This window comes from Cricetulus griseus, chromosome 2 (assembly GCF_003668045.3).
Source record: "Cricetulus griseus strain 17A/GY chromosome 2, alternate assembly CriGri-PICRH-1.0, whole genome shotgun sequence".
Taxonomy (NCBI): domain Eukaryota; kingdom Metazoa; phylum Chordata; class Mammalia; order Rodentia; family Cricetidae; genus Cricetulus; species Cricetulus griseus.
In genome coordinates this window covers 158,101,420-158,114,997 of record NC_048595.1, presented here as the reverse complement: position 1 = coordinate 158,114,997, position 13,578 = coordinate 158,101,420, and the positions used below count along the sequence as shown (strand labels likewise).

Genomic DNA, 13,578 nt, shown 5'->3' with positions numbered 1-13,578 from the left:
GCTCTACATACTGTCCAGTTGTGGGTCTCTGTGTTAACTAACATGTATTACAAAAAGAACCTTATCTGATGTAGGTGAGTCATGTGAGGAACACATATAAGAGAAAACATGCAATACTTGTCTTTTGGGATCTAGGTTACCTTCACTCGGGATGATTTTTTTCTAGATCAATACAATTACTGACAAGTTTCATTTTTCTTACCATCTGAATAACACTTCATGTGTAACTATAACACATTTTTATTACCCATTTAATGAACATGGACTGTGATCAGGAACTGCAAGCTGAATTAAATCCTTTCCTCCCCAAGTTGTTTTAGGTCACAGTGTTTGTCATAGCAATGGAAACCCTAGGACAAGCAGCTCCCAGTACATTGCAAGGATTTTCCTATCATTAACCATAATGAATTTCTGAACATTTCTGTTACTCTTTACTTTCCCACCCCCCAAAACCCTGCCTACTTTTTAACAGTCATTCTTCATATCCCCTTATATGGGTCCTTCCATCTGCCCTATACAACCAATACCTGCTGTATAGAAGAGTTCTTATAAAAGCAATCATGTAATACATGACTTTATATGTCTGGCTTCTTTCATTCAGCATGTTTTCAAGATTTGTCTGTGTTATAGAATATATCAAAACTTTACTCCTTTTCACAGGTGAATTAATATTCCATTGTTAGACACACACACACACACACACACACACACACACACACACACACACACACACACACACCAGTACGTAAATAGCACATTTATCTGCTCGCTAGTTAATGGACATTTGAGCTTCTTTTGGACTGTTAGGAATCATGTTCTATATACATGCTAATACATAGATTTGTGTGAATTTTTTTTGTTGTTGCTCATACTCATACACACACACACACACACACACACACACACACACACACACACACACCCCTAGGAATAGAATCAATACATCATTAGAAATTCTATTTAACATACTTTCTTAGTAGCAGTATGTAAGGGCTCCAGTTTCTCTATATCCTTGCTAGCAGGTGCTAGGATCTTTGGCTATATGCATTCTAAGGAGCATGGAGTAAGGATTTAAATGTGGTGTGGCTTTCCATGTGGCTAAGGATCCCGTGATGCGGAGTATCTTCTAACGTGCTAGCTGGCTTTTCCTTCTTTGTTTTTCTTTGAGTCAGGGTCATCCCTATGTATCCCAAGCTGAACTTAAACTCAGAAACTCTCCTGGTACCACGGCCTTCATGTTGGGATTAGTGTCTTTTCTCCATTTTATTTGGAGGAATGTCTTCCTTTGCCACTTTTAATCTGGATTGTTTCTTACTTAGTGCCATGTAGTAGCTCTTAATATAATCCTTGTTAGGTAAGATTTGAAAATAGTATTTCCCATTATCCTCCAGGCATTGAATACAGGACCTTATACATAACTGAGCATGTAACACCGCCCCCAAACAGTTCTGTCTCAGCCCTGAGTTATAGGCATGAACCACCATGTCTATCTTTTTACTTTCTTAATGATATTTTTAAGCATAAAAGTTTTACATTTTGATGTAAATTATTTACATTTATGGTTGCTTGTGTCTTAGGTATCATATTTAAGATAACACTGACAGAAGCTGTCCATGGTGGTACATTCTACTTGGGAGGCAGAGGCAGGAAGATTCAGAGTTCCAGGCCACCTTGGGCTACATAGAGAAATATCTCACAGCCTATAACCCTCTTAAATCCTCTTCTCTCTACTTTTACTGTCAGTATCTGTTGACTTCCCTATCAGAGTTCACCTGAATAACCCCACTAGTCAGCCAGTCTTCTGTCTTTCAAGGTGCAGATCTGGTTATATACTCTCCTAACACCTTCAGGCAGTACTGCTCTTAAGAGTATATGAAGCTCTATGCCAACCTGCCTCTAGCTTTTCCTTGCCCTGTACTACCCAACATGCCATATTGCTTCCTCATGCTACTTCTGCTGAGGGAGAACCTGAATGTTTTTGGAGACCACCTTCGTGAAGGCTTTCTGGAGCTTCTTTCATTAAGCCAAGAAATCAACTTCTAGGGCTGGAGAGATAGTTCAGTGGTTAAGATCGTTTGTTGCTTTTGAAGAGGACCCAAGTTCAATTCCCAGCATCCACAAGGTGGTGCCCAAATATTTGTTAACTGCAGTTACAAGGGATCTTAACCCTCTCCCCCCAACACTTCTGGCACACAGTGCACAGACAAGCATGTAGGCAAAACATCCACACACATAAAATAATAAAACTTTATAAAACAGTAAACTTCTTTCTACTCTGACCCTATCCACGTATTACCTGGGTACCTAGGCTGTTCTTTTTAAATACAACTTCTTCTCCTAGGCTTTGAGTTCAGAGGGAGAAAGATTTTAATTTACTGACATTCACAAATCCAGCCATAATAAAACTTCAAGTATGTGTTATATAATTAGACTGAAGAGAAAAAAAAATTAGACGTGGATAGAAATGCAAACCCTACCTAGTCTCCATACTTTTACAACTCTACACATCTCTTAATTACATGCTGAGATCACTAAAATTGTTCAATGTATTTTCCCCACATGAGCCTACTAACTCTGCTAAGAAGGGTTACACCTAGGTAGGAGGTAAGGTAATAGCCAAAAGGAAATGGCTGCTGATCCTAGAACCCAGAATTTCAACTTCATGGGCAGCTTCCTCTTCCTTGAATCTGCATATAAAGTTCTTTTTATTTGGTTTTGTTTTCTACTCTAGATCTTTTTAGCGATCAGGTGAAACATTTTCTTCAGAAGTGCTTTAAAGCACATTAAATAAAACATACAAGACTGCAAAGGAAAGCAACTATAGTAAGTACAGTAATACACTCACTTCCTTATTAAAGCATTAAGATGGAGTACGGAACATAAGCAGCCATCAGGATGAGCAAATGAATTTTAATACATCTGTAATAATGTAAATTAATGGAAATGAAAATATTTTGTGATTTCTTTTACAGTCGTAAATGGCTTTAGTTTGATCATCTTTATAAATGCTGTTTCAGTTAGACATTCCTTAACATAGATTTTCCCAGTGAGGTTCACTCACCGTTCTAATTCTTTCTTGAATTCTGACTTAATGAAACAGAAACATCAAGGAAGAATGCTCATGAACAACAAGGTATGTCTATTGGAAAAGGCTACATTCATGTTTATTGCCCATACTTTCCTCCCCCCCTTTTTTTTCCCTTGGTTTTTTGAGATAGGGTTTCTTTGTGCAACAGTCCTGGCTCCCCTGGAACTTGCTTTGTAAACCAGGCTGGCCTCAAACTCAGAGATCCACCTGCCTCTTTTTCCCGAGTGTGAGCCAACAGCACCCAGCCTTACTTTACTTTTTAACATTTTGACTTACTTTTCTACATTAGAATGAACACCTAGACTTCAGTAATCATTCTAGTGACATTCAGTTGTTTGCATGTATGGCTGAGGCTGTAAATGGAAGAGTAGTGATTCTCCATTATCCCTATACTAAGCTATAGTGAAATGCTGAAAGACCAAACCACGGTCAGGAATCCAGGGGCACCCCTTATAGTGACATCTCATGACCACAAAACCTTGGAAAGTTCTTTGAGAAACACATAATTTGTTTTATTATATATTTATTTATATATAGGTATATATAATTTATGACAATTGGCTGATCTTAAATAATGATCTATTCTATAAAATAGTTAAAAGCATGTTATTGATAATGAAGATGATCCATTATTTTATGGCAATTACCAATTTAAACACTGTGATACATAGAAGCACATACCTGTAATAATTCCAGAGTCATGGGAATATTCTTAAGCTCTTTCAGCAAATCCAATGCACCAGCCTATTAAAAAAAAAAAACAGATTCATACTGAATTCCCATGGCAGTAAAGCAAGCACTAGGACAATTAACAACTTACAAAGGCTCTTCTGCTCACATGAGTACAAAGATACCTGTACCATCTTACAGTGGAGATTAAAATGTCAGAGGTTCATAACATCTGCTTTCTGAGATATGGCTAGCACTTGTGAAGTCATTTTGAATTGTATTTTCAACAGTATTTGCTCAAATGTGTCTTCGAGAAGAAATGTAAAATTTCTTACTATAATAAAAAAACATACCTAAGACTTCCATGAGAAATATCTACATGAGGGAAAAGCCAGACTGAGAAAATGGGAGGCCCAACAGCTGCTACAGCCCTTCTAGTTCTTATCTGTGCTCAGAGTGAGAAGGAAAAGGCATTGCTTTATGAGAATTTGTATGAGGTCTCTGCATTTCAATGTCCATATCTAACAATCTATCATAACACTGCCATCTACCTTGGTCTTACAGAATAGTAAAGAGCAATTTCTGAAAGAAAATTTAGAATTTTTATCTATGTTATGCTCCTAAGACTATCTACTGACAATTACTATCTGGAGTCAAAGATCTACATGAGGCGAAAGAATCAACAAAACCCATGGGAGTGGGGGGGGGGAATAACACTAATTCTGGAATAGAGGTGCAACAGTGCCACCTATAGCTTTTGGCCAACTACTACCCCCCCCCCCACACACACACACACATCATTTTGTTTTTGGTGAGGCAGGGTTTTATTAGGTAGCTATGGGTGGCTTGAAATTCCCTATGTAAACCAGGTTGGCCTCAAGCTCAAGGAATCCACCTGCCTCTGCAGGGAGTAAAGGCATGTGCCACCATAATGGGCACAATGGTATTCATTTAATCTCATTTCATTTAAAACAGTCACTTAATCACTTTATTAATACTCTGCATTTCAACATCGCACACGAGTATACACACACACAGGAAAGTTTGTTTTTCCATGTGTATGGGTTTGTCTGTGTGTGTGTCAGAGCACTGAGAAGTCTAAGGTCAGGTTTCTTTCCCCAGTCCCTCCCCACTTACATATTCAGGCAAAGCCCCTTGCTCAACTCAGTGGTTCAGCTTGCTCCAGAGACTGCCTGCACCTTCTGCACTGGGATCACAAAGCAGCCAGCAAACCCACCTCCAGTCTTTTATGTGGGTTCTTAGAAAAAGAACTCCATTCCCTGTGCTTTACCCAGTGCCTCTGCTCAACAACCAACCAACCAAACAACAAACACTTAAGTTATGGTACATTTTCTTTTAACTTTGTTTTCTTCTGCTTATTGAAAAAAAAATCCTTTTGGCTATGTACAGTAGTGCACACCTTTATTCTCAGTACTCGGGATGCTACAGCAAATGGATTTCTAAGAGTTGGAGGTCAGCTTGGCATAAATAGAATTCCAGACCAGCTAGGGCAGTGATATACTGTTAATCAAGCAGCAGCAGCAAAACCAAAGAATTCTTTTAGACATGGAATTTTTATTTCTATTATACACTGCCTCTCATATATATAAAATGGAAAATATGAATAAGACAAATCAGCTAAGGTATTATCAAAGTACTTCATATTCAGAACCAGGCATTTACAAATCGATTTTTGACTCAGATCTGATAATGTCTGTTTCTACAGAGGGTTAGGTTGAGCAGCACATAACTTGAATCCTAAAACCTGGGAAGCAGACAGGCAACTCTGTGCAGGTTCCAGACCAGCCAGGATTACTTAGTAAGCCCAGTCTCAAAAAAAAAAAAAAAAAAAAAAGTATCAAGAAATGGGAGGGGGTAAGGGACGAGCAGAGGGAAATGGGATTGAAAAATCTTGTTTCTAATTTAAATAAAAAATGGAGAGAAAAAAAAGACACAAGTTCCTAGTTAAACCTCAAAAAAAAAAAAAAAAAAAAAAAGACTAGTAATGGGGTGATGATGCTGGTAGTGTGGTGACATTTGCCTGTAATCCCAACACTGGGAGAATGAGGAAAGAGCATCACAAGTTTAAGGCCAGTCTGGGCCATACAGGAACACCACCTTGTCTCAAAATAAATAGACATGAACGTAATGAAACACTCTGTGAAAGAATCCGTAAGCAAACTAATACCAGGCTGGATTTGCGACATGGAGAACCGTATTTTACTTCTACTTTTCTGTAACTATTTACTTCCTCAGGGTCCAAAGGGTATTCCAATGTATCTCTATTTTCTTTCAAGCTTAAAATATTGAGTCTGCATGTATGCCACAGTGCACTTGTAGAAGTCAGAGGAAGACTTTCAAGAGTTGGTTCATGATGTTAGGCCATCTCACCAGCCCTCTCTCCACAAGTTTTGACATTCTGCTGTGAAAGTACATAGTACACTACAAAGAGCCAACTATATATGTAACTCATGCTGCCTTCCAAACTCTTAAAACATGAAAAGACGGTCCCTTACAAATCAATGAAAACACAGCATACCTTGGAACAATAAGAATTCCACACAACAGTGCATGCTATGGAAAGAAGGAATTTCATTAAAAAAATTTTTTAAACTAAATTAAGTTTAATATTTTTTATACGTGCATGGGTATTTTCGCTGCATATGTGTCTGAGCACTACATGCATACCCAGTGCCTTTGGAGGATAAAAGAGCCTGTTGGATTCCTTGAGACTTGAGTTACAGCCAGTTTTTATCCACTATCTGGGGTACTGAGAACCAAACCTGGGTCCTCTGAAAGAGCAGCCAGTGCTCATAGATGGAGCATCTCTCCAGTCCTTTGTACTGTTATTAAGAAACAAAACAAAAGCTGGGTGTTGGTGGTGCACCCCTTTAATCCCAGCACTGGGAGGCAGAGGCAGAGGCAGAGGCAGGCGGATCTCTGTGAGTTCAAGGCCAGCCTGGTCTCCAGAGCGAGTGCCAGGATAGGCTCCAAAGCTACACAGAGAAACCCTGTCTTGAAAAGAAACAAAAGATTTCCAGTCATGATTATTTAAAGTCATCCAACATCAGACCTTGACCTTCCAGAATAAAATGGTATCAACATCTTCTAGCAACAACAATATAAACATTTTAACTTAATCACAAACTTGAAAGAAAACACAAGAAAAATGATGAAACAGGTTATTATAAAGGATTTGAACAATTTTTGGCCTACAGATCTTTTATGTTAAAATTCTGTCTACTTCATATTTACAATTAACTAAATACAGTCACACATTGTTAGAGAACATTGGTCTAAAGTTCAAAATTAATAAAAAAAAATCTAGGGACTGGAGAGATGGCTTGGGGGGTTAAGAGGACTTACTGCTCTTGCAGAGGACTCAAGTTTGGCTCCTGGGACCCACTCAGGAGGCTTATAAGCACCTGTAATCCAGTTCCAGGGAACCTAACATTCTGGTTTTCTTTTCTTTTTTTTAATTTTATTTATTATGTATACAACATTCTGCTTCCATGTGTATCTGCACACCAGAAGAGGGTACCAGATCTCATAAAGGATGGTTGTGAGCCACCATGTGGTTGCCGGAAATTGAACTCAGGACCTCTGAAAGAGCAGTCTGTGCTCTTAACCTCTGAGCTATCTCTCCACCCCCAACATTCTGGTTTTCACGTGCACCCTCATGTACACATACATACACATATATGTAAAATAAATGAATAAATACATCTTAAAGAATTTCTACAGCACTTTTTTTTAGTAGGAATGAGATCTAATCATTTATGTGCATACATTTCACCTCCCTCCAAATCAAAAACTTTCAAGGCTATAAAAGTCTTAAGAAATTAATTTGGCAGCAAAGGCTAGTCTCAACAGATGTAAAGCTAATAGTTTCTCCATTACTCACTTAACATTTTTTTTTTCCTCCTCACTTAAATGGTAAGGGTACTGTACTCACTGTATTTATTAGAGAAATGTTAATGTCTGGTTACTAGGAGCTACCCAAATCCCTTTTAGGGGTATCACATAATACAGCATGTGATATCACAATATCTTATCAATCTGAAAAATTCTGGAATTCTCAAGAGTCCAAAGGTTTTTAACAGATGGTAGATCTATCTGTATTCTCTATTTATGATAGCATTTTTCTTCTAGTTACATCTCCATAGACGTTCTGATCCATTTCAGACTAAAGATCAATAAGAAGTTAACAAATCAAACTTATAGGTAGTTCTTAAAAAGCTGTAAGTCCTCTAAGGCACACATGCCATGTCACATGTAAAGCTGATTTTTTAAAAAAACACATCAGTAATACAACACATGATTTAAGTCATTTTTCAAGTAGAGGTAACAGATTTACCTTATCTTGACTTTCCTCTGGTGAAAATAGGTTTAGGAGACCCAGGCCCTGACAGGAAGAAAATGCTAAGTGACTCGGGATGCAGCAAGTATGCTTGTTCTCGACAACTACCATGTGTTCAAACCAGTTTAGATGAGTACATCACTGGAGGTTCTCTACAAAGTAAACTAAGATGAACTGAATGAAACTAGCAAAAAGCATGATTATATATATACTCAATGACAACTTATCTTTGAGAGTTACTGTGTACCAGGTATTGTGTTAAACACTTCAAAAATTTATATATTTTATATGTATGTGTATGGTACCTGCAGAGGTCAGAGAAAGTGATCCTCTGGGACTGGAGTTACAGTTAATTGTAAGTCCCCAATGTGGGTGCTGGGAACCAAACCCAGGTCCTTTACAAGAGCAGTAAGTTCTCTTTACAGCTGAGCCATCTCTTCAGCCCTCAACATATACTCTTTTTTTTTTTTTTTTCGAGACAAGGTTTCTCTGTGTAGCTTTGGAAGCTGTCCTGGAACTCGCTCTGTAGACCAGGCTGGCCTCAAACTCACAGAGATCCACCTGCTTCTGCCTCTCGAGTGCTGCGATTAAAACACCCGGTGTCAACAGATACTCTTTTTTTTTTTTTTTCAACAGATACTCTTAATGCCATATAATAAGCTCCATTCTGTGTGAGCACATAGCTGTAAACAAGACGACAATCCCTTAGGATTTCAGAGAATTGTATTTTATTTTGATGTTGGAGATTGAACCCAGAGCCTCATACATGCTAACCTAGTACTCTATTACACCAAGCTGCATACCCAGCCCCAGGAATTAAAACAAAACAACAAAAACCTCTACAGTTTGTGATCAAGCGCAACTGTTTTCCATTCCTTTGGCCCACCACTGACAGTTGTGCTTTCTGAAGTTACTTCCAAACAAAAGCTGCATTCTATCCCTTCCCAGTCATCTACCTCCTAGTGTCAAGTCCATTGCAGCATCTTCTATAGATAATGATGCAAGAGAAAGAAAGATTTGACTCTAACTTCCAAAGGCTCATTTAAGTTCACAGAAATGACTGAAAAATCAGCTGTAACCATTACACTATTTTACTACATTTTTAGCACTCCTATCTATTAACAGAAGTGCTTTTTACAAAATACAGTATCCAAATTTGCAGGCAACCTAATTTATATACAACTACAGGATTCTAATATCTTCTTCTCCACATGCAAAAAGAAGAGGTACAGGGGACTCAAGAGTTAAGAACATGTGCTGTACTTCCCCCTGCCCCAGATTCAAATCCATATTCTTGTTTCCTAATTTTAAAAGTCCTTTTCAAGCATTTCACATTCTGATGAGAATAACATAGCTCCTGTGTTGAAGTACTAAAACGCAGAAAGCACCCCAAACAAGAGGGGGCGGGGTTAAAGGCCCCATATAGATGTTCCTCCAAAACAGATTACACAGACATCCAGTAAATATAGAAAAGATGCCCAGAGCATTTCACTAAAGACTGATTTAAAGGACAAATATCAGCAAGCATTGGAACAATAAGATGAGATCAAAACAGTCAAGCACTACTGATGGCAATGTAAAATGGCATGAGCCACTTTGTGGAAGGAAACAAACAAATTACATTTTTTTTGACAGTTTCTCAAATGGTTAAGTAGGTTTGGGGTGTAGCTTAATGATACAGTGTTTGCCTAGGGGTCCAGACCCAGGATTAAAAAGAAACGTTACACATAGGCACTGTGTGGCCAGTTCTACTCCTAGGTATATACCTAACAGAAATGAAAACATATGCCAATACAGACAGACACAAGAGTATCTTAACAATAGTTTTATAGCCTGGAGTGGAAACAGCCTAGATGTACATCAAAAGAGGAACCCAAATGTGATATATGTGCCAGTACAATGAAATACTATTGTGTAATAGAAAAGAATGAAATATTAACAAGATATGATACAGACTGGACTTTAAAACACATATAGTAAGCTGAGCATAGTAGTATGTGTCTTAGAGTCCCAGCCAGCTAGCTACTCAAGATCCTAAAAAAAAGAAACAGAATTCTTTTTTTCTTTTTTTTTCCCCAGACAGGGTTTCTCTGTGGCTTTGGAGGCTGTCCTGGAACTAGCTCTTGTAGACCAGGCTGGTCTCGAACTCATAGAGATCCGACTGCCTCTGCCTTCTGAGTGCTGGGATTAAAGGCGTGCACCACCAACGCACGGCTAATAGAATTCTTAACTAATCCAGACAACACATTGAGACCCCGTCTCAAAACAAAACAAACTGCAAAACATCACAGTAAGCAAAAGAAGCTAGTTATAAGATGTCACATAAGATTTCATCGATACGAAATTTGCAGATGTACATATTAATTCCAAGGCTGTTTGACATTTCCAAATTCTCCTTTAAAGAATGGGAGTACTAACCTAACAAAACTATCTGAGTAAAAACAAGAGGTAAGATTGGTAATTACTGGATTAGAGGAATATGTGGCTTCGAGAACCAGCTCAATAACTGGTAGCTGTTTTTAATTAAGTGACATTTACTCTATAGCTTTATTAAAATGAAATAATATAAAAAGCAGTACTTAGATTTGTCTATTAGTGATAACTATCATGCTTCAAGCAGTTTCCATTTTTATAGTCTAAAATAACTTGAAAGTAGCTCCTATCGACAGGGGCTGGTGGCACACGCCTTTAATCCCAGAACTCTGGAGGCAGAGGCAGGTGGATCTCTGAGAGTTTGAGGCCAGCCTGGTCTACAGAGCAAGTTCCAGGACAGCCTCCAAAGCAATACAAAGAAACCCTATCTCAAAAATTAAAAAATTAAAAAAAAAAAAAACAGCTCCTATCACAGTTCATGCCTGTAATCCCATTTATGAGGAGACAGAATCAGAATCAAATGAGCCCAGGAGTTCCAGCTCAGCTTGGGCTACATAGCAAGACCCCATCTTTAAAAGAAAACAAACACACACACAAAAAAGGGTGGTGGGATGGGAGTGACCATGGTTATGGCCCAGGATATTAATCTCAGGAGACAGAGGCAGGCAATCTCTTGATTTTGAAATCAGCCTGGTCAACAGAATGAGTTCCAGGACAGCTAGAGCTACACAAAGAAACTCTCAAGATGTCCTCTGACGTATGCACCCTCATATACAAATGTCAATGTTTTTATATTTTAGAATTCATGGAGAATTGTCATTCTGACCTTTCTCTTTATTTCATCAGCCCGCATGAACTTCAGAGGACAGGAAAATGAAAGAAAAAGCAATGAAAAGAACCAGCTTTTCTTTCTTTTTTAAGGCAAATTTTCATACTGGTTGTGTGTTTACTATCAGAAAAGAGACTCGAGAATTACTTCAAGTTTGTCTTGCTGGATCAGGTAAAAGAAATTACTCAGTTAATAACTTTTCCCCGAGAGCTTCCAGTGTGACAAACTGGGGACCTCCAGGCAGAGAGAGGTTTCCCAATTTAATCCAAAAAATAAGAATGTTCAATGTATCATATAACCAAAACTAATGTCTTGCAGCAAGGAATGAAATAGCTAACATCTAGAACAGAAAACAAACAGGAAATATTTGAGAAGACCAAAATTGCAAATGCAGATTAACAGGGCATGAAATTAAATGCTGGGCAACGCACCTGTTGAAGAAAAAGAGGAACAAGGGATGTCTGAAGTCTTAGTTATTTGGTATTAACACTAATTCCTAAGCTGGCAGTGAGAGGAAAATCAGCCAGCTCCTGGCTCAACCAAAACTACACAGCACTTAAGTATAAGTACTCTGACTCGGTCTCTTGACTTATAAGAGAGTATTCCACGCACTCACAACTGTGCTCTAGTTACAAAAGAACTCTGCAGAGGTTTGTAACTAAAGCGCTGCACAAATTGTAAGCATCCCTTTACGGCTTTGATTTCATAAATGGGAACAAACTGTTTCTAGTACTTCGATAATGAAAACGTGCTCGGTACGGAAGAACAAATTCAGGTAAAGCAGGCCAAGGAGGGCTAAGTGTGAAGTAAAGGGATGGAAAGGGGCACACATAGGTGGTCTCATAAACACAGACGATGTCACCGGCCCGCCACTACTACCTCAGCACCATACCCACCTACCAGCAGCCCGCTGGTGAGTGTGGTTTTTAACCACGGCTGACCTGCACATCGCACCCAGGCCTACTTGCTAAGAGACGGCGGATTTTGTTTTTAATTACGACGCGGGTCTGCGGCAGAGCACACACACTTTACCGCCCGCCTGAAACGGGCCGCGGCACCCAGTACAACCGTCCTAAGGAGACCGCGGCGGCCGCCGCACATTCTCTCAACCGGTGAGGGCTTTGATCTGGGGCTCGCTGCGGACGCTGCCAGCACCGACGTTGAAACCCGGAGGGCGCGCGGCCCGGCCCTGACCAGCTCCGTCCGCGTGGGCCGGTGTCGCGGTCTCGGCCGCGGCCTGCCCGGGGCCCGCCCGCTCACCGCGTTCTTCTTCTGCACCATCTTGTCCATCTTCTTGGCAATGCGAATCACCTCGTCCTCCATGGCTCCGGAAGGCCTCCGCTCGCCCGGCCGCAGCGGACGGGAGGCGGGAGAAGCTGCGCAGACGCTCGACAAGCTGTGAAGCAGACGGCCTAGGCCTTCCTCAGCGACCCGGCCCGCGGCGGCGGCGGCGGCGGCGCCAAACGCTCCGCCCCCTAGGCCGTGCCAGTCGAGCGCCGCACACGCCACGTAGGCGCTATCAATCGATTGCGGAGGACTGGGGAGCCGCACGATTCCGCGCGCTGCCCTCCTGACCTGCTTCCGGCCTCAGCCGTCTAGAACTTCTGGTCTCTCGCGTTACTGGAGAGTTGTAATGGGACTTGCACGAGCTTTTCCGACATGGGAGCCCAGCCCTTGGAGGTACACAGCTACCGGTTCCCTCCGGCCCGGCTCGTGTTTTAGTCTTTAGAATGCAATTATAAGCCGGACGGTGGTGCTGAAGGCCTTTAATCCTAGCACTCGAGGGGGCAGAGGCAGGTGGATGTCTGTGAGTTCGAGACCAGCCTGGTCTACAAGAGCTAGTTCCAGGACAGCCTCCAAAGCCACAGAGAAACCCTGCCTGGAACCCCTCTCCCCCCCAAAAAATGCAATTGTAAATGGAATTCTTTCTTGAGGAGCTCTTCAACTTATTCTTTGCTAGTGTTTACAAATACAATGCCTTTTCTCATACTGATCTCTTATCCTGCAAATTTGTGTTTGCTTTAGTAGGTTTTTTATTTGGTTGGTGTTTAAAGACAGGCCATGGTTGGCCTCTGTTGCCATTTTCATGAGTTCAGTTGTGCCTTCTTGGAAAAGCTCATCAGAGCTGTGCTTGTTGACTGTTGAAAGCCATACATGTGGCCAGCCACCTCTCCCAACTAGTTGTATAGGCTCTACCCCAATTGCAGATGGCCTCGGAGTTCTTAGGAAGGGCTAGTCTGTACGTTGGAAAAGACTGGG

General features: G+C 40.4%; 1 protein-coding gene across 1 annotated transcript in view; it reads right to left on the bottom strand.

Annotated features, from left to right (window-relative positions):
- Positions 1-12,786, bottom strand: part of Tcea1 (transcription elongation factor A1) — a 31,208-nt gene extending 18,422 nt beyond the window's left edge. Inside the window, exons 1-2 of the mRNA XM_027398934.2 lie at positions 12,580-12,786; positions 3,770-3,832 (exon numbers count right to left, since the gene is read on the bottom strand). Of these exons, the coding sequence (XP_027254735.1) occupies positions 3,770-3,832; positions 12,580-12,642 (126 nt within the window). The 5' untranslated portion in view covers positions 12,643-12,786. The remainder of the gene's footprint in view (positions 1-3,769; positions 3,833-12,579) is intronic.
- Between the last annotated feature and the right edge of the window lie 792 nt (positions 12,787-13,578).